This window comes from Gymnoscopelus braueri (assembly GCF_963280865.1).
Source record: "Gymnoscopelus braueri genome assembly, chromosome: 6".
In the NCBI taxonomy this organism is placed as follows: domain Eukaryota; kingdom Metazoa; phylum Chordata; class Actinopteri; order Myctophiformes; family Myctophidae; genus Gymnoscopelus; species Gymnoscopelus braueri.
In genome coordinates, this window is record NC_137607.1 from 17,972,099 (window position 1) to 17,996,833 (window position 24,735).

A 24,735-nucleotide genomic window follows, 5' to 3' on the forward strand; every position below is an offset into this window, starting at 1 on the left:
CTGTGCTCCACTAAATGGAACAGAGCCTTCATTAGTATCATTGGTAACACCTGTGAAGGAAGTGATAATATGGCATGCTGTGCATAGAGCCTATTGAGATTGGATTTCTCTCCCTCCAAAGTTTGTGAGGGACCAATCAGGGCTCAGTATGCAACTGTAGGGGCGGGTTTATCAACAGAGACAAAAATTTTTATTTGCCCCTCGGAAATGCCGGTTCCACACAGAGATTCCAGACTAATGTCTCCGCAGTGATATTAGTCTGGCCATGACAGGCTAGCTTATCCTCTGCTGGGACCGGGTCAAAACTGCATCTTGTGGATAATTTACTTTGCACCTTTTGGATTGGATTGTTTTAATTATAGGCCTATGCTAGGCTAGCCTATATCTAAAGCATTCATATTACGTACTTATGACCATGTCATCACTGCATCTGGACCCAGCGTCTGTTAGCAATCGCATTTTAAGGCATCAGTAACGTTGTAATCCTGTTCCAGGGGGCTCCCAGCAAAATGTGTTCATATAGCGTCACAATAATTGTAACCACTTTAGCCTTTTATACTTTGGGCTATTCAAAAATAGCAGATCTACAAGCTCATAGCGCGGCACCGAGTGCCGCGCTATGAGCTTGTAGATCTGCTATTTTTGAAAAATCGTGAAAACTTGTGCAAATCTTTTAATATATATTTTAAAGCAAACATTTGTAACTCAAATCTTGGCTTCTGGGGGTCCCTGGAAAAAATATATTTTGAGATGGGGGTCCACGGCCAAATACATATCATTTTGGGGGTCCTTGACATGAAAAAGTTTGAGAACCACTGGTGTACTGTGATGATGATGCGGTGGGGTTTTATGTCACCATAGTGCCCATATAGTTCTTACAGATGTTAGGCACAGACTTTGGCGACTTCAGAGAGCAAAAGGTGATGTGGTGTGTGCTTGGCAGTGTTCACTGGGTCTAATGGACCACGATAGTAGCGCAAGCGACATGCTGGGGGCTGTGTTGTCAGCAGTGGTGTAAAGTAACTAAGTATATTTTACTGTACTTAAGTACAATTTTGTGAGGTACTTCTACTTTACTAAAGTATTTCCAATTTTCAGTAGGCTACTTTCATTTCCACTCCACTACATCTCAGAGGCAAATATTGTACTTTTACTCCACTACAATTATTTGAAAACTTTAGTTACTAGTTACTTTGCAGATATAAATTATTATATTATAAAACATACATTAACGCCTTCAGACCTATTTTATGCATTGGCTATTTGAAAATAGCCGATCTACAAGCTCACAACGTGTCGCGATGCGACGCGTTGTGAGCTTGTAGATCTGCTATTCTCAAACATTTAGTACTTATACTTTTGGTACTTTAGGTATATTTTGATGCCAATACTTTTGTACTTCTACTTAAGTAACGTTTTGAACACAGGCCTTTTACTTGTAACAGAGTATTTCTATATTGTAGTATTGATACTTTTACTCAAGTAAAACATTTTAGTACTTTTTCCCACCACTGGTTGTCAGACTCAAGGTCATTGGTATAGCCTCCTTGAATAACTTGAGGAAGGCAACCGATTGTTTTCAAAGTGTTTGCATTGATCTGCAATTATTGGTGTATGGGTCATCAGTAATGCTGTTGATCTCTATGGAATCCAGCATTATCATAATTTAACCTGTGGTGGAAGAAGTACTCAGATCTTTTACTTAAGTAAATGTAGCAATACCACAATATAAAAATAATCTGTTCAGTAAAAGGCCTGTCTTCAAAATGTGACTTGAGTAAAAGTACTAAAGTATTGGCATCAAAATACACTTAAAGTACCAAAAGTAAAAGTACAACATTTTTTGAAAATAGCAGATCTACAAGCTCCCAACGCGCCACATCGCGACGCGTTGTGAGCTTGTAGATCGGCTATTTTCAAATAGCCTAGGTATAAAATAGGGCTGAAGTGGTTAATGTATGTTTTATAATGTAATAATTTATATCTACAAAGTAACTAATTACTAATGTTTTCAAATAATTGTATTGGAGTAAAAGTACAAAATTTTCCTCAGAGATGTATGTAGAAGTAAAAGTATTTAAAATTGGAAATACTCCACTAAAGTAAAAATACCGTACTTAGGTACAGTACTTAAGTAAATGTACTTAGTTACTTTACACCACTGTATTTGACCAGTTCTGTTGCACCTGGTCAATAGGTCGGTCAGCTCGGGTGTCTGGGCCAGCACAGCTGGGGCAAATGCACTTGACAGGATGACTTTTGGGACGTGTGCATTGCAGTTTGAGCCCGGTGTTATGCACACAGGGCAGCAATTACGTTGGCTCGGTGGTCAGTGACAAACAGAACATGGCCGAGCAGTGACGTGTCTATTCCAAATGCACAAAGTTTCTGGAACAGCAGGTTCCTGATGTTCTGTCCTGTTTTTTGACACGCCATCTTCGAAGGGAGCCGCAAATAACACCCTCAAAAAACAAGACCGAAGTCGTGGCTTGTGTAATGGATGGTGCTGGGTATGAATGAGGTTTTATGGTAATCCTCCAGTCCATATATCGGGTTGTGATGGCACATCCATACTTTTTGATGATGGGCTTTATTTGTTCTGCCACTGATGCCTGCTGTGCCTGTGCCCTCCCCACGATGTGTCTGGAAACAGTGGGTTGGGTGAGGCACAACTTGTTTTTACTTTGACATATTTAGTGGCTACACAAACTGTATAACTATGCCAACAACCTTTTCCAGCAACAAAATCATATGGCCGAATGTCTCAACAACAAATGCAACACATTTATCAATAGTATGTTTGCAGGAACACGTGTTCTCTTTTGAAGTAAAGCTTACTTTGACTGGAGAGGGTGGCAAACGTGTGTCGCCTCAACCCCCAGAGCTGCCATATTTGTGCCCATAGACCCTGTGGTTTTCAACCTTTTTCATGCCAAGGACCCCTAAATTGATATACATTTGGCCGCGGACCGCATCTGAAAATGTTTTGTGCCAGGGACCCCCAGAAGCAGAGATTTGAGTTAAAAATATTCGCTTTAAAAATATATATATTCAAAGACTATGCACACATTTTCAAGATTTATCAAAAATAGCATATCTATAAGCTCATAGCGCGGCACTCGGTGCTGCGCTATGAGCTTGTAGATCTGCTATTTTGAATAGCCAAATTTGTGGTTAAAATTATTGTGACGCTATGTTAACTCATTTCGCTGGGGACCCCCTGGTACCCTCCTAAGGACCGCTGGTGGTCCCCGGACACTCGGTTGAAAACCACTGCCATAGACTAACATTTTTGCACATTTGTAGCAACTACAGTAACAAAGTTAGTTTCCATTTTTATCAGTAACACAACTGAGAAATGTGTCCAAATATCAGACTTGCCTCCTTGTTTTGCTTTTGTATTGTAATGACCTGCTTCTTTTCAACTTCAGTTGTTGACTCCATGCTTCAGGCAGTGGTGGGAAAAGTACTCAAATAATGTTTTACTTAAGTAAAAGTATCAAGATTGCAATGTAGAAATACTGTGTATTTGTAAGTAAAAGTCCGGAATTCTAAATGTACTTGTAAAAGTACAGTAAAAGTACAAAAGTATTGGTATCAAAATGTACTTAAAGTACCAACAGTAGAAAGTACTCATTATGCAGTTTCACAAGTTTTCAAATGTATACAAATCTTTTGAAAATAGCAGATCTACAAGCTCACAATGATGCGACGCATTGTGAGCTTGTAGATCGGCTATTTTCAAATGGCCGAAATGTATATAGGGCTGAAGTGGTTAATGTATGTTTTGTAATAATAATCTAAATCTACAAAGTAACTAGTAAAAAAAGTTTTCAAATAATTGTAGTGGAGTAAAAGTACAATATTTGCCTTGAGATGTGGAGTAGAGTAGAAGTAAAAGTACTGAAAATTGGAAATACTCAAGTAAAGTAAAAATACCACAAAATTGTACTTAAGTACAGTACTTGAGTAAATGTACTTAGTTACTTTACACCACTGGCTTCATGGTGCGTAATATCCAGGTTATCCTGGGACCCGCAGCTGTCTTTTTTGTTCACTCCCGTGGCACTGGGTCCCACGGAAACCACAGGATCCTAATTCAGGGGCTGTACAGGCCAACCTCGTTATGCATGCTGTGTTCTTTTACCACTTAGCATATTGTTTTACAAGCTGGTCATAAACCAAGCGTGACAACAATAATTTAATAATTAATTTGTGAGATGCTTGTCTCGTCTCTACGGTCTTCCATGGCCTTGCACCTCCTCCCCTGATTCATTCATAATGCAGGATAGTAGTAACAGGGCAACAAGGGCAACTACTAGTTGTACAACACAGATATAGCAAGTTTGCTAACAGTCTACTCAATTAGAGCCAAGCACGACTGCGGCACAGTCTTCTTAATGAATTAAAAGAGAGCATGAATTACCTACCCTTTAAACATAATCTTTAGAGATGGCTTAACACAAACCAAACTTGCAATCATAAGTAATCATGCCGACTCATCTCTGACACTGTCTTTTACATAATAATAATAATAATAATAATAATAATAATGAATGTCAATTTTATAGCGCTTTTCCAAGTGCTCAAAGCACTTTGCAATGGTTCATTCATTCATACAGGGGGGGGGGGGGGGGACATGGGGAGGTGAATCGGCGAACAGTCGACGCCAGTGTCCTCACTTTTCCCACATTCACACACAAGCTAGCGCCGACCGACTCATTGGAGGCAATGTAGGGTTCAGTGTCTTGCCCAAGGACACTTCATCTCTGGGGGCGCCCCGGGATCGAACTTACATACAATCATGTAGGCTGCTTGAAACATTTTTGACAATTCTAGACCACCAATTGTAATAACGTGCCCACAGGCTACAGATGAAAATGAGCTCATTACCTAACTCTGGCGCCTTTATTGATGTGGAAAATAAATTGCTGATTAATGTTCACCGTCCTTAGTAAATCAATGAAATAAATATACAATGTATTTAATAAGCTGAGAACACCACTAAAATGATCCCCTACAAATAGTTTGCAACGCTAGTCATTATGCAGAGAATAAATGTGATAAAGGTAAGTAGCCGTGGTTAACAAACTTACCCCCAATCACACCCTTGATGCTGAGTGCCAAGCAGGGAGGCAATGGGTAACATCGTATATGTGTATGTATGGGCAGTGTAATGTTAGTGTGGCAGACATGTGTTACAAGTAATGGTACAAGACGGAGTACAACATATAATACAAGGTAATACAAGATTAATACAGAAGGTTATAATACAGGTAAGGTACTACCAGTAGTGCTAAATAATACAGTGAGTAAGTAATAAACTGTAATAAGTGTGTAAAAACTGCATTAGCAGTATTCACATTGGCGTAAAATAACTGACCATAGACTAGGTCACTAGCATATCGTTGCTGTCCGGCAGAAACTAAATTTTTCTGCTTTTTTCCATAAATCAGTGCTATTGAACACCCTTTACGTCTGTGTGTTGATTAAAAAAATATTGAACCAATGAAATGTATTAAAAAGCGCTTGGACAAAACCAGCTAACTCCATTGGATCCTCAAACTTTCTGCTAAACCAGCTAAGTCCACCAAAGAGGGGTGGAGTTAGCTGGTTTTGCTGACTCCAGGCTCCACCCCCTTTTGACCTCCAACCTCATTGTGAGCTTGGAGGTCCATTCAGCTGTTCTTATCAATGATAAACAAAACCTCCTAACTCCACTTTTTGTTTTGTTTTAGTCATTTCCTGAAAAATTGACATTTTGGAGTCAGCTGGTTTCTGCCGGACAGCAGAGATATAGTATATAGAGTTTAGAATTGCACCTTCTCTGTTGTCACTGAGGTAGGGTATACAAATAACAATAATAAAGAATAGAAGAAGGAATCTCTGAATTACATTCAGACTGTAAAGTAGTATGTCTATGTTGTAACCACAACATTAAAATACAGATTAAGTATACAGAATATAATGGATGAATAAATGTGCTAGAATATACATTCAAGCAGCATTGCAGCAGAAGGATGAAGAAGTTAGCAATGAAGTATATATCGTATTATATAGTTAAAAAACAGTCAGTAGTGGTGAACTATAATCGTTCTTAGGTTTTGCTACAGAGTGTTTGTTCAGTAACAGGGGACTACCATTTCTCCAGTTCTTTAGTAAACAGAAAATACATTTTCTGTTTGAGATTTGCGGAGAACTCCACAAAGATCATTAATCAGCTCATATTTTATAGTGTTGCAGTTCCAATTTTGTCTGCTGATGGTTTTGTTTTGTTTTCACTTTCTCCTGCATCATGTATGAGTTCTCTCTGCTGATTGGATAACTATCCCAGAAGGAGAACCCTGTTACTGAACAAACACTCTATAGCGATGATCGCTATTGGAATATAGAGAAATTTAACACTTATAAAAATACAAAACATTTCTTTGGACTTCTGGACATGGATAATGTATAGTTAGTTATGACTCATGCAATTAGGAAATAATTCAGTTTTTTTGTGTATTCTTTGTAGTTGTTAAATCTGGTTTTGTTCTACCAATTAGCTATACTACAAGTAAGACGCGCGAACGCTGGAAGTGAACGCAACTCGAAAATATTGTGTATTTACGGACTTGTAATCCGTGTTATTTGACCGTGATGGGGAGAGAACATTGACATTGTGTGTGTGTGTGTGTGTGTGTGTGTGTGTGTGTGTGTGTGTGTGTGTGTGTGTGTGTGTGTTTTGCAGGCTGTGTCATAGTAAGCTCATAGTGACATAGTAAGCTCCACTTGGTCGGAGGCGCGGCTTCGCTGCGCCTCCTTCCGCGTTCGCAATAATACATGCTCTTGGACTACAATGGCATTGTGTTTCAGCATTGTGTTTACTCACACATCGTCAACAAGCCACTAGTCTAACACAATTAACATAATTAGCCTAATTTGTCAAATGAATTCATTAACATTTGTACCACACTCACATATTGAGGTTTATGGCTTCCAAAAAGACAAAAACTAAACAAAAACAGAACCAGTCTGTACAAACAAAACCCCAACCCTTGAGCCTGGTTTATAGTTGTGTGCTGGTATCACGCACTGAACAGAGCCAATTTTCAAGCTTGCATTGTGAGCTTTTTGATTGCTATTTTCGATGTGCGATACGCCACACAGCCAAGTATAAATCAGGCATTATATTTTCCCAGTTTGGGAATTATATTTCATCATCGTCATGGGATTTATATGTGTTTTTCAGTGGTGTAAGGTAACTAAGAACATTTACTCAAGTACTGTACTTAAGTACAATTTTGAGGTACTTTTACTTTACTGGAGAATTTCCAATTGTCTATACTTTTACTCCGCTACATCTCAGAGGCAAATATTGTACTTTAGCCCTATTTTATACATAGGCTATTTGAAAATAGCCGATCTACAAGCTCACAACGCGTTTTCAAACATTTTAGTACTGTTACTTTTGGTACCTTAAGTACATGTTGATATCAATACTTTTGTACTTTTACTCAAGTCAATTTAGAATTCCTTACTTTTACTTGTAACGGAGTACTTCTACATTGCAGTATTGATACTTTTACTTAAGTAAAACATTTGAGTACTTTTTCCACCACTGTTGTTTTTTATCGTACTCACAGAGCGCCTCTGTTTGCTATAGATGTGTGCCTTCAACGCCAAAGAGCCCCCTTTTGTTTTAGAAGTCATATAAAAGGGGTGGCATTGTTACGTTGCTGCTTTCAGTTGCTGACAAGGTGATAATGGTAGGGAAAGACATCAGGCTTTCAGGGATGAGGTGCCATTGTCACCGCCACGGCAAAATAACACTCTAGTTTTTGGCAGCGACCGATACTTTAGCCCCTTCCTCTGGGAATCGTGCCAGTATAAGCACGTTTGGAGAGCAAACAGAGTACTGTAATTCCGCCCGACAACAATAGCGTGAGTCTGATTAACCCTTTAAAGCCCGGGAACGCATCTTTGTGTCATTTTAAGATTTATTTGGCTATTAAAAAAATAGCAGATATGAGCTTGTAGATCTGCTATTTATTGAAAAACCAATCGTGAAAATGTGTCAAATCTTTGAATATATATACTTTTTTTCACATTTTTAACTCAAATCTTTGCTTCTGGGGGTTCCTGGAACAAAACATTTTGAGATGGGGGTCCACGGCCAAATACATTTTGGGGGTCCTTGAGAACCACTTATATAGAAACATACGTTTTTCAAAAAACTGTAGGATTTAGAAGCCATGTGTAGAATCCCCCAGTAGCAAAGATTTGAGTTACAAATGTTCGCTTTAAAAACACATATATATTCAAAGACAAATTTTCACGATAAAAAAAAAAAAGAGCTATGAGCTTGTATATCTGATATTTTTGAATACCAGATCCAAAATACCAGATCTACAAGCTCATAGCACGGCACTCGATGCCACGCTATGAGCTTGTAGATCTGCTATTTTTTGGAATAGCCAAAGAAATCCAAAAAAATGACACAGATGCGTTCCCTGTCTTAATGGGTTAAAAAAAAGAAAGAAGAAGAAGACGACAAAGAACAAAAAAAACTGGAATGACCCGCAAAGAACAACAAGCAAGCCTTTTCTGGTAGCATAATATGCATGACTGATTTAGCAGGTATCAGAGGGAGATAGAAATGTGCTGTACATAATCTGTAATGGAGCGCACAGGTCTCTCTTTCACCGCCTCTCTCTCCTCTCCCACTCGCAATACCTTCATAAAATAAAAGAACAGCAAGAAAACACTTGGGAAGGGGCGCTTTGGGAAGGGGCGCTGAAACCACTCAATACACTGCTTTCATTGCATGGAATTTAATAAGTGTTATTTCACTGCAATACGCCCTGACTAATCACCAGGCAATCCAATGAGTCTAGAGAGGTTTTCCAATCAGATACAGTATTATCAGCATAACTTGTATTAATTGCAAAACATTGGAGAACCATTTTCTCATTTTCTGGTATTGATTTACCCAGATAACAAACCGTTGATGACGATATTGACGTTGAATGGTAGGAAAATGTGATGTGATTATTTTTGTGTCCTGTGCCCAGCGGACAGTGGCTATTCAAAAATAGCAGATCTACAAGCTCATAGCACGGCACGAGTGCCGCGCTATGAGCTTGTAGATCTGCTATTTTTTCCCCTCTAAAATCATGACATGTTTTTGCAAATCTTTTTCTATGCTTCTGGGGATTCTACAAATGTCTTCTAAATCCTAACAGGTTTTGGAGAGAAAAAAAAACATATGTTGCTTTAATCAGTGGTTCTCAAACTTTTTCATGTCAAGGGCCCCCAAAATGATATGTATTTGGCTGCGGACCCCCACCTCAAAATATGTTGTTCCGGGGACCACCAGAAACAAAGACTTGAGTTAAAAATGTTTGCTTTAAAAAATATTTACATTCAAAGATTTGCAAAAATATCATGATTTTTCAAAAAATATAGCAGATCTACAAGCTCATAGCTTGCATATCTGCATTTTTTTTTTTATAGCCAAAGAAATCTAAAAATGACACAGATGCGTTCCCGGTCTTAATGGGTTAAAGCCTGCTGCAGTTACAGTAATCCACTATGGCCATCAGTTTGGCTGGTCATTTCCCTCTGGCGTACAGAGACCTATACCTACTGAGTCTGGGCAATGCTTTTAGCTGTTAACATTGATAGAATAAAGAAAAGCTCACCCCAAGTTTATTAAATTATTATTACTAGTCCATACCCGGGGATGTGTGCATTCAAAGTAGTGACAGACTTTGGGTTATATGTGCTGTGCTACAGCAATAGTCCCAAACCTTTTTGGCCCCAAGGAGGACCCCTTCCTCCCATAGCTTGGGGAGCTGCCTGTAACCACGGCGACGGCTGTAAGCATGCCGACGATAGCTCCCATAGCCCGAATTCTTTTACATAAAAACGCTAATAAACAGCTTACATTTTGGGAAAGTGAAAAACGGGCGTCGCTGTTCCGTGCACATATGCTAATGGTCAATGGCCGTGTGCAAATGCAGATACATTGCTCCAGCCACTGAGGAGAACCGGGCAGAACACAGATTTAGATGACAGAGGTTTGTGGAATTATAGGTGGATGAAACAGAAAAATAGAGTATGTTCCCACTAACATTAACATTTAGTATTACCACCAAGCAGATGTTTTGAACTTCAAAGCTCTTCAACCGACTGAGGCTCGAAACGTCACCTTTGGTGGTTATACATTAAATGTTCACGGGAGCATGATCCATTGCGTGGAGCCTTTTTTTTTACCCTTTTTTTTTCTGGTTTTGCGTGTTCTGTCCACAGTGGTGGAAAGTAACTAAGTACATACTCAAGTACTGTACTTAAGTAACATTTTGAGGTGTTTGTACTTTACTTGAGTATTTCCAATTTCCACTTATACTCCACTACATCTCAGAGGCAAATATTGTACTCCACTACAATGATTTGAAAACTTTAGTTACTAGTTACTTTGTAGATTTTTATTATTACAAAACATACATTAACCACTTCAGCCCTGTATACATTTCGGCCATTTGAAAATAGCCGATCTACAAGCTCACAATGCGTCGCGATGCGACGCATTGTGAGCTTGTAGATCTGCTATTTTCAAAAGATTTTCATACATTTTAAAACGTGTAACGGGACATTCTGCACATGGAGCACTTTTACTTTTGGTACTTTAAGTACATTTTTATGCCAATACTTTTATACTTTTACTCAGGTACATTTTGAACTCCGGACTACTACTACTTGCAACAGAGTATTTCTACATTGCAGTATTGATACTTTTATTCTTTTAGTAAAAATGTGAGTACTTTTTCCACCACTGTCTGTCCAGCACCTGATGTGATGTGTTGTTTGTTTGGATGTGCAAAACTTTTTTGCTGCTATAGGATCATAACTCTCCTGTCACCTGTCTTGCCTTTCAGATGAGTTCCAGAACTTTGTGCGGAGGCTCCCTACGTTCTATGCCCTCAACACATCTGCTATCCAGTATTTCTGGAAGATGGAGCCAGCCGCACACCAGCGCTACCGGCAGCTGGAGCTCAGCAACCAACAGCTTCTCAGCAAAGCGCGACGCATTGTCAGCAAGCTCTTCACCCTCAGCAAGAGGTGTCGAACACAGCCCAGGATCATTATGCTGAGAGAGAGGTGAGAAGATGAGAGAAGCTTCACTGCTCGCCTGTTTGTCAACACAGATGTCGATACAACAGTGTCTGCGTGTGCGTGTGTACATGCACGTGTGTGTATAGCCAACCCGATCTCACACAACTTAGTATACATTGCACGGAGTGTCATTCCGTGCATAGACACCTAGAAAACCTAGAAAATCCGTGCATAGCCCTAGGGTATAAACAGAATAATCGAATATTCAAATATTCGACTGTCGATTATTAGAGAAAAAAAAATCCATCCAATCCTAATCCATTCATGGTTGATTGTTGTCAAATCATTTCATACAAGTTGTGCCTAGGGCTGTCCCCTAAAAGTTGACGTGTCGGGCGAGGAGCCTGACTCGCAAGTCGTCAATGCCATTGGCAAAATAAAAAAAAACGAATACTTATTGGTCGAATAATTCGAATGCTAAAAATCACTTTTTGTGAATGCCCTAGCATAGCCGCCTCGCATCTTCGCCATTGACTAAACCATTTCGGAGGCGCGCAGTCTCAAGCGAACTGGAGCCACGTGAGGGACCACCGAGTGAGCTAAAGCGAACGAGCTGCCGTCCCTGAACGTTGCGACGTTCGCTTGAGCCTACTCAGCGCCGTTTGGGTTATGTACCGATTGGCACAGAATCGTAAATCATGTTGTGGGGACTGCATGCTCTTCTTCCGGGTTGCAACCGGTTAAGCCCACCGTGGGACTCACATATGCACAGATGTTCTGGTTTTCTAGGCGGCTATGCACGGAATGACGTGCACTGGGTCCGTGCAATGTATACTAAATTGTGTGAGATCAGGCTGGTATAGTATACAGTATACAGCACACATTGTGCATGTGGGTGCGTTGATGTATATGTATATCACAAAAGTGAGTAAAAATACCAAAGACCTGAGCACAATTAGGCCTAGTTTAGTGTTAGTTAACAGAAGCTCAGTTGTTTATTCTATGCAGTCCATTTGGCACTAAAACAACTTTGTTATCCCATAAACTAGGCTAATAATGAACTCAAGCCATTAGCACTACATTAATGCAGCTCAGGGACATCGCCAGTCGACATTTTCTTTGGCAAAAGAAGGACTACTACTGTAAGCTACCAGCACGGTAGCATTTAACTTGAATCCTTAGATGAATTATGTAGTTCTGTCTGGAGATATGCATGAGGAGGTTTCCATTGAAATTCATTTTAGCCTGATAACTAGGCTTCATCTACATGCACACAGATCTGCCCCGAGGATGGATTGAAATTTAATTTGACTTATGAGCACATTGATGGTGGATGAGACCACTGTGGGATCTTTTGAAACGCAGTGGAGTGAGAGAGACAGATGTTGCAGACATTGCAGAGTAAAATATTCAAACTCTTAATTTGGCGTAATACTTTGACTCAAAGAATTAAGGAAGTTCTAACATGCAGGCTTCTAAAGTAAAGCTGTTCCGGAACGTATTAATTTGAATGACATTGTGAGACAAGTTTTAACAAGTAAATATCCACAGCTTTATATGTACAGTATAGGTGTAATATGTGTGTGTGTGTGTGTGTGTGTGTGTGTGTGTGTGTGTGTGTGTGTGTGTGTGTGTGTGTGTGTGTGTGCGCGCGCACGCACGCTCGCCACACACACCCACACACCCCGTGCGTCTCATTCCGCTGCCCGGAGAATGCACTCGCTCTCCCTCAAACACTGGCATTATCTCCGTTCCATTGCCTGCTTCCTTATTGGCTTTTGTATTATTATTGTTGTTGTTTTGCACGAAGTTCATGGTGGATTTATTCCTTTATTTTTAAAAAGAGAATTCATGCATCTCGGTAACATTGTGTTCGTGTACTGAAGCATCATGGTCTTTGTCTGAAAAAGGGAGATAAAGAAATAGCCAACAGGAATGGCTACAACTTGCGCAGCAGGTCGTAACATATTCTAGAGAAATGCATCCATTTGCTTTCCCATCTTGTGGATTAAGAACTTCCTTGCACAAAAAAAAAAGAAAAGCAGCTTAGAACAAAGTATAGCGTGGCACTGCGAGCTTGTAGATCTGGTATTTTTGAAAAATCTTGAAATTTTGTGGCAAAATCTTGGATTATACATTTTTTTAATATATATTTCAAATTAACATTTGTAAAATATTTAGTTCCAGGAACCCCCGGAAGCAAAGATTTTAGTTACAAATGTGACAAAAAAAGTAAAAAAATCTAATATTTGCACAACTTTTCATGATTTTTCAAAAATACCAGATCTACAGTACAAGCTCATAGCGCGGCATTTGCACAACTTTTCATGATTTTAAAAAATAGACATTTTTGTTTAGGTGGTCAAATATTGCTAGATATTCGGGCGAATAAGGTTTACACATTTTACTGCTGCATGTAGTCACGACATGAACGGATGATGATATACTGTCATGCGTAGTCTCCCCCCTAAAGGCCTATTCTGAGCCAGGGAGAAAAAAAAACCTGAATACGTTCCGGGAGAATAGAGAAGGTTTCAGCAGATATCAGCCAGAGCAGAGCAGCCGCCACAAAACATTTGACATGCGGCTATTGTGTTTCCAAAGGGAAAAGAAATGTTTTAACCCTTTAAGACCTGGAACGAATCTGTGTCATTTTTTAGATTTCTTTGGCTATTCAAAAATAGCAGGTCTACAAGCTCATAGCGCGGCACCGAGTGCCGCGCAATGAGCTTGTAGATCTGCTATTTTTGAAAAATCGTGGACATTTGTGCAAATCTTTGAATATTAATTTTTTAAAGCGATTTTTGCTTACTCAAATATTTGCTTCTGGGGGGTCCCTGGAACAACATATTTTGAGATGGGGGTCCGCGGTCAAATATATAATTTTGGGGTCCTTGACATGAAACAGTTTGAAAACCACTGATATTATAGCAAAACATACGTTTTTTCTTAGGATTTTTGTTAGGATTTAGAAGACATTTGTAGAATCCCCAGAAGCAAAGATTTCAGTTAAAAAAGGTTTGCTTTAAAAATGGCTTTTAGAAAATTCCATGATTTTTCCAAAAAAAATAAGCAGATCTACAAGCTCCTAGCGCGGCATGAGCTTGTAGATCTGCTATTTTTTTTTAATAGCCAAAGAAATCTAAAATGACACATAATGCGTTCCAGGTCTTAAAGGGTTAAATGTGAGATTGCAAACATCTATCATCTAACCAACAAAATAGCCAGTTTACCCACAGCAGGAAATTGAATCCTTGGCTCTATGATTATGCCTGTGTCTGTGTTGTGTTGATCTGAGTGAAACGGCCTGACCGACAATGAACAGCTTGTGCGGTTGAACACCCCGCCTGCCTTTCGAGGTTTGTCCCTCCTGGGCGGCTGCCGAGCGTCTCCAAGACAATTTACATACTGTGTTGCTGCTAGAATGATGGGACAACTCCCTGCCTCTCGCTGTGCACAGCTTCCACTGACGAGGCGAGAGATGCACAATTGCCCACATGGCCCATAGCTCTATAGCCAAAGATAACAGACTTTTTTCAATTTAACCCATTCAAACCGGGAAAGCATCTGAGTAACCACTTTATCCATATTTTATACTTTGGCTGTACACAAAATAGCAGATATACAAGCTCATAGTGCGGCACCGAGTGCCACACTATGAGCTTGTATATCTGCTATTTAAAAAAAATCTTGACATTTTGGGCAAATCTTTGAATATATATTTTTTACAACGAACAATTTTTACTCTGGAACCCTGGAAAAAAAATATTTTGAGATGGGGTTCCGCGGCCAAATACATATAGTTTTGGGGGTCCTTGACATGAAAAGGTTTGAGAACCACTGATATAGAAACATAAGTTTTTCAAAACACTGTTTGGATTTAGAAGGCATTTTGTAGAATCCCCCAGAAGCAAAGTTTGAGTTACAACTGTTCGCTTTAAAAAATATATACATATTCCAAGATTTGCACAATTTTGTTTTTCAAAAAATAGCAGATAATACAAGCTCATAGCGTGGCACTCGGTGTCGCGCTATGAGCTTGTATATCTGCAATTTTTTTTATAGCCAAAGAAATCTAAAATGACAGATGCGTCCCCGGATTGAATGGGTTAAATAGGATGGATTGGCGGTCTATCTACCATAATACTATAGTGAATACTTATTAGCAGCTGTGTAAAGCTATTTATATGTTTGGGAGAAATACATTTTTTTTTACATATTATGCTCCCATCTTTTTTTTTTTCCCCCACATATTTTGTCCTGTCAGCTGTTCACCATGTGCTCCGTTTGCCACCTTCACCCACACACAACATTAATCATTGTTTTCTGTGTCATGTAGGGTTGTAACTTTGACGGTAGCGTAAGTGATTTTCTTTGGTTTAAATAAGTGTTAAATAGTTCTATATTCTAATAATACTCATGGCTATAGAGTGTTTGTTCAATAACAGGAGTCTCCATGTCTATCCAGCTCTTTATTGTGTGATGATATTTGAACTGTTGGTGCCACTATATAGCTATGACTATGAATTGAATACCAAGGACCTCAATGGAAACAAGACCGCAAGGACTTTTTTGAACAGACCTTGTAGACAAAGTATTTTAAATGTAACTGTGCTGTTTAAAAAAAAAAAAGCCTAATAAAATATTCAATCAATCAATATTACACAGAAAATGCATGTTCAGGTCAGGATAGCAATTTTATCCAATCAGGATAGAGAACTCAGACAGGATACAGATTAAACTGACATTGGAAGTGATGACACAAAGAAATGAGCAGACACAATTGGAACTAGAACACTATAAAATTAAGCTGATAAATGGGTACTCTCCTGATTGGCTGAAAGTTGGTCACCTACCTGAACATTTATTTTCTGTTTATCAAAGAGCTGGAGAGACATGGAGACTCCTGTTACTGAACAAACACTCTATGATTACTATCAGAATATAGTGCTTTAACCTTTTAACACAAAACGTTTTGTTTTAACCAAAACATGTCACTTACCCTACCTTTAAGCACTGACTTGAAAGAGAGTCAGAGTCTTTGAGATTAATGGAAGTGTGCGTCAAACAATTGCATACAACTTAAATTTAATATTAGGAATTAGGAATATATAATTAGCTTTGCTCTAGATTGAGTCGAATGTAGGTATTACTGACAATAATAGAAGCACCTGATTCATGGTACATTATTATTTGATCATCCTCATCATGATTTGCATAATAGTCAATTATGATTATAAGGCATGTTAATCAAAATGTAAAGTCATCTATAAATTACACAACCCATGAGTCATAAAATATTGTAGATGATCAGGTTAACAAGAGAGTTTAGCGGTTCTTCTTTAATTTTTTATGTTTGATGGAAAATGGGGGGGGGATTCAATTCAATGGCGACTCTTTGAGTCTCCGCTGGTCATCAAATTATTGGAATTCGACAAAAACAAAAAAATATCCATGAATTCAAGGCTGCATGGAGTGTGTAATTGATAGAAAATAAGCAATTTTTTGGGTGAACTGCAACATTTTTCTATCATAACAAGCCTAAACCTCTAGACAGCTTAATGCCAAGACAAACTATTACTATAATGGCTATGAAATAAGCCTGTACCTTTTCTCAGCTTAAAGATACCAAGATGAACTAAAACTATAATGACTATTGTCCAATCAGCAACATCACTGCCACATGCCAAGACACTTGACACTGCCTATTACTTTACAAAATGTGTCCAAAATCACTCCCATGATCATGTCATGACACTTTGAACATTTGCTGAAAATAAGTTTGGAACTACTAAATCTTCACAAAGCCATGCTCCTTGTAGTCTTATGTCCTGTGCTGCTCTTGTCTTTGTCTTGCAGGCGCTTCAGCTACTGGCTGAACTACATCCTGTCCATCATGTACTGCAGCGAGAACAACCACATCGGCTCCTACCTGGAGGAGACCAGGAGCTGCTCCTGTCCCTACGAACACCCCTCCTGCCAGGGCGTGATCCCCTGCACCGTGGGCGAGGGGACCTCGTGCGCCTCCTGCTCCTACGAGAACCGCTCGCGCTGCGCCACCTGCAACCAGGGCCACATGCTGAGCCAGGGCGCGTGCCGCCACGAGGTGCCCGACTCCACGGACCACTACATCGGCTTCGAGACCGACCTGCAGGACCTGGAGCTGCGCTACCTCCTGCAGAGGCGCGACGCCCGCATCGGCATCCACGGGATCTTCGTCAGCAACGACGTCAGACTGAACAACTGGTTCGACCCGTCGTGGCGGAAGAGGATGCTGCTGACGTTGAAGAGCAACAAGTACAAGTCAAACCACGTCCACATGCTCCTGGGGATATCTCTACAGATCTGCCTTACCAAGAACAGCACCCTGGAGCCCACGCTGTCCGTCTACATCAACCCGTTCGGGGGCAGTCATTCGGAGAGCTGGATCATGCCCATCGACCAGAACGACTACCCGGACTGGGAGAGGACTAAACTAGACATTCCCCTGGACTGCTACAACTGGACGTTGACCCTGGGGAACAAGTGGAAAACGTTTTTCGAGACGGTCCACTTTTACCTACGGAGTCGGATCAGGGCCCCCATGGCCAACGGGAACGGGTCGGTCTACTACGAACCCTTGGAGTTCCTGGAGCCGGGGCGGAACCTGGGCTACATGAAGATCAACAGCATCCAGGCGTACGGCTACAGCATGCACTTTGACCCGGAGGCCATCCAGGATCTGATCTTGCAGCTGGACTACCCGTACACTCAGGGATCGCAGGACTCGGCGTTGCTGCAGCTGCTGGAGATCCGGGACCGGGTCAACCGGCTCTCCCCTCCGGGACAGCAGCCGATGGACCTGTTCTCCTGTCTGCTGCGGCACAGGCTCAAACTGTCGACCACGGACGTCGTCAGGATCCAGGCGGCGCTGCAGACTTTCAGTGCCAGGCAGCCCAAGTCGATGGAATACGAGACGACCAAATTGTGTAGCTAATAAAAGTGGCCGTCGTCCAAATTGCACAGATGGCCGTGCGGTGGTTATCACACGCGCCTGATGATGGTTAATCCATTGAGACCGGGAACGTATCTTTGAGTCATTTTTTGATTTCTTTGGCTATTCAAAAAATAGCAGATCTACAAGCTGTAGGTCTGCTATTTTTGAAAAATCGTGAAAATTCATGCAAATCTTTGAATATACATTTTTTTTAAGTGAACATTTGTAACTCAAATCTTTGCTTCTGGGAGTTCTACAAATGTATTCTAAAACAGTTTTTTGAGGAAAAAAAACGTATGTTGCTATAATATCAGTGGTTCTCAAAATGTATTCTCAAATGTATTTGGCCGTGGATCCCCCCCCCCCCGATCTCAAAATATTTTGTTCCAGGGACTCCCAGTAGTTGTAACAGAGTTACAAATCTTTGCGTAAAAAAAATTATATTCAAAGATTTGCACACATTTTCCCGATTTTTCAAAAATAGCAGATCTACAAGCTCATAGCGCGGCACTCGGTGCCGCGCCATGAGCTTGTAGATCTGCTATTTTTGAATAGCCCAAAGAAATCTTAAAATGACACACAGATGCGTACCCGGTCTTAAAGGGTTAAGAACAATTTTGGAACAGAGTGAGGGACATTTGGGGGACATTTTCATTGTCGTTATGGCCGTCGAGAGTGCATTTGGGACGCTCATGTCAACTTTCATATGAATTTGTACAACATGGTAGGAAGGTTTTACTTCTACTGCCACAATTTTGTTTTTCTCCCCTTCTTGCTTACGATGAAATAACCTTGACAGTTATGGACATCAAATAAATACCTATCATCAAATAAAAACTATTCATCCCTGACGATGTTGCCTACTACTGTATGTGCTGAAGTTCGTAGATTGCACAGATTTTCAAGAATTACCTACATACGTAAACGCTTTCGCTGATGAAGTATTATCCCAGCAATGCATTCTTCAGCATGTTGTTTTTCTTTTCGGTACATTGCATTACGAGTTCAACGTACACATTCTTGTTTTATTGCAGTGCCCTCGTGTATAGACTTGCACATAATGGCAGATATATCTGTTCTTTTTTTGTTTTCTATTTCACATTTTGTATTAAAATAAAGTAATTATTATAATAGAGATACTGTATTAATCCAAATTTGCTTAAGAAAGAAAACTGGGGAAAAAAAAGAATACACCGTGATCACAATAGCCATGTTACAGGCATTCTATGTTACATGTGCTTTTATTTTTATAATACTGTTGTTTGTGAAACAAAGGTTACAAAAACAACGTCGATAAATGTATAAAACAATTTGTTAATACACTTAATAAAACATTTTTATGTGTGGTCTGTAAGTATTGTGCATTTTTCGTGTGCAATACACACATGTATTGCAACTAATTACTTGTCATATTTTCAAAGTTCCGGTTTGTCATCCAGTATAGGCTCTATGCACAGCAGCTATATAGTATCACATCCTTCACAGGTGTTACCAATGATACTAATGGCTCTGTTCCATTTAGTGTAGCACAGTGGTTCTCAGATTTCCACGACCCCCATAACTCTGAGAGTGTAAAATTTGTATTTTTACACTCTCTGGTACACTCACTGGTATAAATGTGTACACTCTCAGAGTTACACACCCGTAAGGGGCCATTTGGAACCCCCTCAAGGAACCATGAGGGTCCCTGGACCACACTTTGAGACCCACTGGTGTAGCAGAGTGTTTCCAGTGAGCCAACATGCACCACATCAGCAACCTGACTCTGTTTGACCAGAATGGAACAGAGCCTTCATTAGTTTCATTGGTAACACCTGTGAATGTCTTACAATATGGCTGCTGTACATAGAGCCTATTGCAGTTGTGTTTGATAGAACAAAACATAAATTTGAAACGTGCAGTATTCCTGTTGATTAGAGTCAAACTCTCCAAATTGCACAGATGAAATGTGCCTGCGAAAGTTAACTTTCTATTCCATTTCATTTAGGAGAGGAGATGATTAATTCAGTTGGAAGTGGATCTCATTAGATGCCATTACATTGCTCCGGTCCCTCTGTGATACCTTTTAACAGTACGTGTCTAGACAGAAATGTTTCCGTGACTTTTCTCTTCCTCTGCAGATGGCGTGGATGAGAGGTGATTTGGCCTGGCCACGTAGCGTAATCTATTAAAGCTATGCACAGCAAAGCGCATGGATTGCCACCAAAATATGTCAAAGATGTCAAATTAGTAATTACCATGATACACACACGACAGTAGTCCACACTCTTCATTTCAGCATCTGACAAAAAGTGTGAGCTGTGACATTGATAGACTTAGAGATTGAAACGTGAAAGAATTACACTGCAAGTATTTAGCAACATTCAACTATCCAAAATGGAACCTGAAATAGCTGGATTGGTGTGTGTGTGTGTGTGTGTGTGTGTGTGTGTGTGTGTGTGTGTGTGTGTGTGTGTGTGTGTGTGTGTGTGTGTGTGTGTGTGTGTGTGTGTGTGTGTGTGTGCGCGCGCGCGCGCACGCACAAGAGAATGTAGGCTCTATGATGTACAAGCAGAAATTCATCTTACATCACCTAGTACTACTAAAACCACTTTGCATTGACAGTGACAAGGGAATAATATTTGACCTTTCTGTCTTTTAGATTTACATTCATGGATAAGACAGGGACACAATCCAAATCAAAGCATACATATCTCCAGTGGCTCTCTTTCTGTACATCAAACTAGAAGGAATGCGAGCACAACTCTCAGTTAAACAAACGATACGGTAACCTTACTGGGTGCACAGCTCTAAACAGTTTAACGTAAAGAGAATGACGCCCCGCACTCACGTTCTCTCCTTCAGGTACTTGTATTTTAAAGTCAGAATGGCAAATGGTTGCCTTTGCGTTCTAACTTTTAAAATAAAATACTGTAAGTATCTGAAGGATGAGCGCTAGCATTTTTCTCTTTACGTAGGCAACGACTTATACATCGAGCCTGGAAATAAAATAATGACTCTTCAAGTCGTTGAGAGTTTGTGGGGTTCAAAGAGGATACAGTGTACTGTATAGATACAGACCTGATGGAGGCAGATGTAGACAGTCTGTTCCATTGTCTCCCTCCCACTCAGTGTTCCTCAGTGTTCATTTATCCCTTTGTAACCCATCCATCCATTTGGTTACATTTGTGCACAATCTCAAGAGTTATTTGACAATTTGAAGATAGCAGATCTATAAGCTCACAACCCATCATGGTGACAGTGGTGGAAAAAAGTACTCAATTGCTTTACTTAACTAAAAGTATCAATACTTTACTTGAGTAAAAGTACAAAAGTATTGGCATCAAAATGTACTTAAAGTACCAAAAGTAGAAAGTGTTCATTATGCAGAATGTGCCATTTCATGTTTAAAAATGTATAAAATGATTTGAAAACAGCAGATATACAAGCTCACAATGTGTCGCATCGCGACGCATTGTGAGCTTGTAGATCGGCTTTTTTCAAATGGCCGAAATGTATATAGGGCTGAAGTGGTTCATGTATGTTTTGCAATATTAATAAAAATCTGCAAAGTAACTAGTAACTAAAGTTTTCAAATAATTGTAGTGGAGTAAAAGTACAATATTTGCCTCTGAGATGTAGTGGAGTAGAAGTAAAAGTATTAAAATTTGGAAATACTCCAGTAAAGTAAAGAAAAACATCAAAACTGTACTGTAAAAGTACAGTACTTGAGTAAATGTACTTAGTTACTTTACACCACTGCATTTAGGAAAAATCCTGAAAATGTTGACAAAGCCCAAAATAGGGGGAGCCAAGTTGAAAGTGGGTAAAATCAACAGAGGATTCTACATTGTACAGCCATCTCACACAATGAAAGCAATCTATATTGCTCAAACCAGAATCAGCACACAAAGAGATTCTTAACAATAAGCCCTTGTCATGCTTCACAGGGTCTTATTTTCTTTGTTTGTGTTCACATGTGGCCTTAACAAATAATCAGAATCCCTGTTGACTGTAGGAATGTTTTGCTCTCTCTCTCTCTTTATCCAATCTAACAATTTGTTTTGATTCACACGGACACATAGAGGTGTGATTTATAAAAGGAGATGAAAAGAAAAGAACGAGAAAAACATCAACCTTTGTGTCACAGATGTGTGAAGTGGAAGCAACTACACGGAAATCTATTTCTCCCTGCTTAGACAGCCATAATGATGCATCTGTATTTATCCCCTGTGAGCAATTCATCTCAGCGCCACCAGTCACTGAAGGGCTCTGTATACACAAAACAACAGGGCACTAACGCAAAGTACAAAGTAGAATATAGCACTCACGTTTTCAAAGTGGTGGCCAAGGGGGGCCAATTGGAAAGGAGAAGAAAAATAAAATAAATTCATATATTCATATCTAATTATTTGTGTATTTATTTTGCGGCAGTTTAAACACTTCCAACCTTTAAAAAATGTTTTCAAACAATTTAGCTAAAAAAGTATAGTAGATATACAAGCCTCGTGCCGTGCTATGAGGTTGTAGATCTTTTTTTTTTTCATTTTGTGGGCGACATTTTTAACTCAATATATATCTGCTATTTTTGGCTATTCAAAAATAGCCGATATACAAGCTCATAGCGCGGCACATGTGCTTGTAGATCTGCAATTTTTTAAAATAATTCCTGGCAAAAAATATGTTTCTACTTGCTCACAACGCATCACATCACAACACGTGAGCTTGTAGGCTGTTTTCACTTTTTTAAAGCCATTTCACAATAGGTAGACAAGAGGCTATGGCTATTTGGCAGTACTTGGCATGGAGAACTTTGGGATCCTCTCTAAAAAATGAGCTCAAGAGGTAGCCCTACAAAAGAGAAGCATCATTTGGTAGCATTCATTTCATGTAAATGTTTTAAGGAGTCAGTGTTGTTAAATGAATTTACAGAGATTATGGATAGTTGAGATGGCATATAGGAGGAATAACAATAATACTATTTCCAAATGGGGAAATGTGGAAACATGTGTTTGCAGCCTTTTATAATAAAACAATGTATTATATTTGTGCCACAAAGATTAAAAAGTGCATCTTTTACACACACACACACACACACACACACACACACACACACACACACACACACACACACACACACACACACACACACACACACACACACACACACACACACACACACACACACACACACACACACGTGTATATACAGTTTATATATTATATTTTTTGTGAGCAACACTTTTAGTTACCAGTAATTTAAGTTAGCCAGTAATTTAAGTATGTGACCTCAAACATCAGAGGTATAGACAAGAGCTCTCCTGTGGCAGCACTGATATTAGAGGCTGGGATTAATTAATTGGTGTTTCTTTGGGGATAGATCTTCCCCTCAGTATGAACAGCACTCTGACCCACTCATAACAGTAATTCAAGGCTTTGATGATCAAAGAGAAAAGCAAGGATATAATAATGATTAAAACCATTTTAATTCTAGCTGCAAAAAGCATAATCATTCAAACGTCAATATTTCATTAAATCCAATAAAAGGCACATTCATTCATCAATGAGTCCGTTTTAAATACTATGCTACTGTAGTATACCCGTACTCGGTTATTGCTAGTATCCCAGTCTTGCTTTGTTTCTCCTCGGCTCAGTCCTTGATGCTGTCCCCCACAGAGTGAGTTATGTATCACTGTTAAAAGCACTTCATAGTTCACCACACAAGCTGCAAGCGGACGCAATTCCCAATGTGACCCCCATGGCAGTGGACCCCGCTCCACCACAAAAGAAAACACTAATGCTAATTCATAATGCCTTAACTCACTAAGACCGGGAAAGCATCTGTGTCATTTTTAGATTTATTTGGCTATTCAAAAAAATAGCAGATAGCGCGAGCAAATAGCTCGTAGCGAGGCACCGAGTGCCACGCTACAAGCTTGTAGATCTGCTATTTTTGCAAATCTTTGAACGGGTTGCCAGATCATGTGCGCATATCCCCCCACGGGTATGGACTAGTATTTTTTAAAGCGAACATTTGTAAAATATTTTGTTTCAGGGACCGCCAGAAGCAAAGATTTGAGTTACAAATGTTCGCTTTAAAATATATATATATTCAAAGATTTGCACACATTTTCACGATTTCTCAAAAAATAGCAGATCTACAAGCTCATAGCGCGGCACTCGGTGCCGCGCTATGAGCTTGTAGATCTGCTATTTTTGAATAGCCCAAAGAGACACAGATGCGTTCCCGGTCTAAAAGGGTTAATAGTAGCACTAAAACGTAATGTTCAAGCGTGAAAGTGAAACGGCCGCCCCCGGAATGTGATGGGTGAAGGTGACAATATTGTCATTATTCCAATGCCCGTTCCCTGGAGAAAATGTTCCCTTCCAAAACTTTATGTAGGTGGGTGAGACAAGGTGTCCTGGGCAGCAGGCACAGGCACAGGCAGCTATGACTTCTAGCAGAATATCGCACGGTACAGGCAGGCACAGACAAGCATGACTTGCATCAGCAAATGACTTCTACCTGGATGTTATGCTATTGTAGTCTAACAGACATTGAGAGTGTCTGAAACCCGAAGGAGTTTTGAAGGTAGGCCTAATTGGCATTCCCGGGGCCTACCTGCGTTGAACTTGAGCTGAATATTTTTTTTTTTTTGCGTAACGAATGTTTAGGGGCATAA

The 24,735-nt window shown here is 39.8% G+C and overlaps 1 protein-coding gene across 1 annotated transcript in view; it reads left to right on the forward strand.

The window, feature by feature from the left end:
* brinp3a.1 (bone morphogenetic protein/retinoic acid inducible neural-specific 3a, tandem duplicate 1) overlaps window positions 1-18,094 on the forward strand; it is a gene marked incomplete at its 5' end in the record, with an annotated part of 79,451 nt that extends 61,357 nt beyond the window's left edge. The window contains 2 exons of the mRNA XM_080430337.1: window positions 10,920-11,142; window positions 16,957-18,094. Coding sequence (XP_080286463.1) covers window positions 10,920-11,142; window positions 16,957-18,073 — 1,340 coding nt within the window. The 3' untranslated portion in view covers window positions 18,074-18,094. The remainder of the gene's footprint in view (window positions 1-10,919; window positions 11,143-16,956) is intronic.
* Window positions 18,095-24,735: the final 6,641 nt, after the last annotated feature.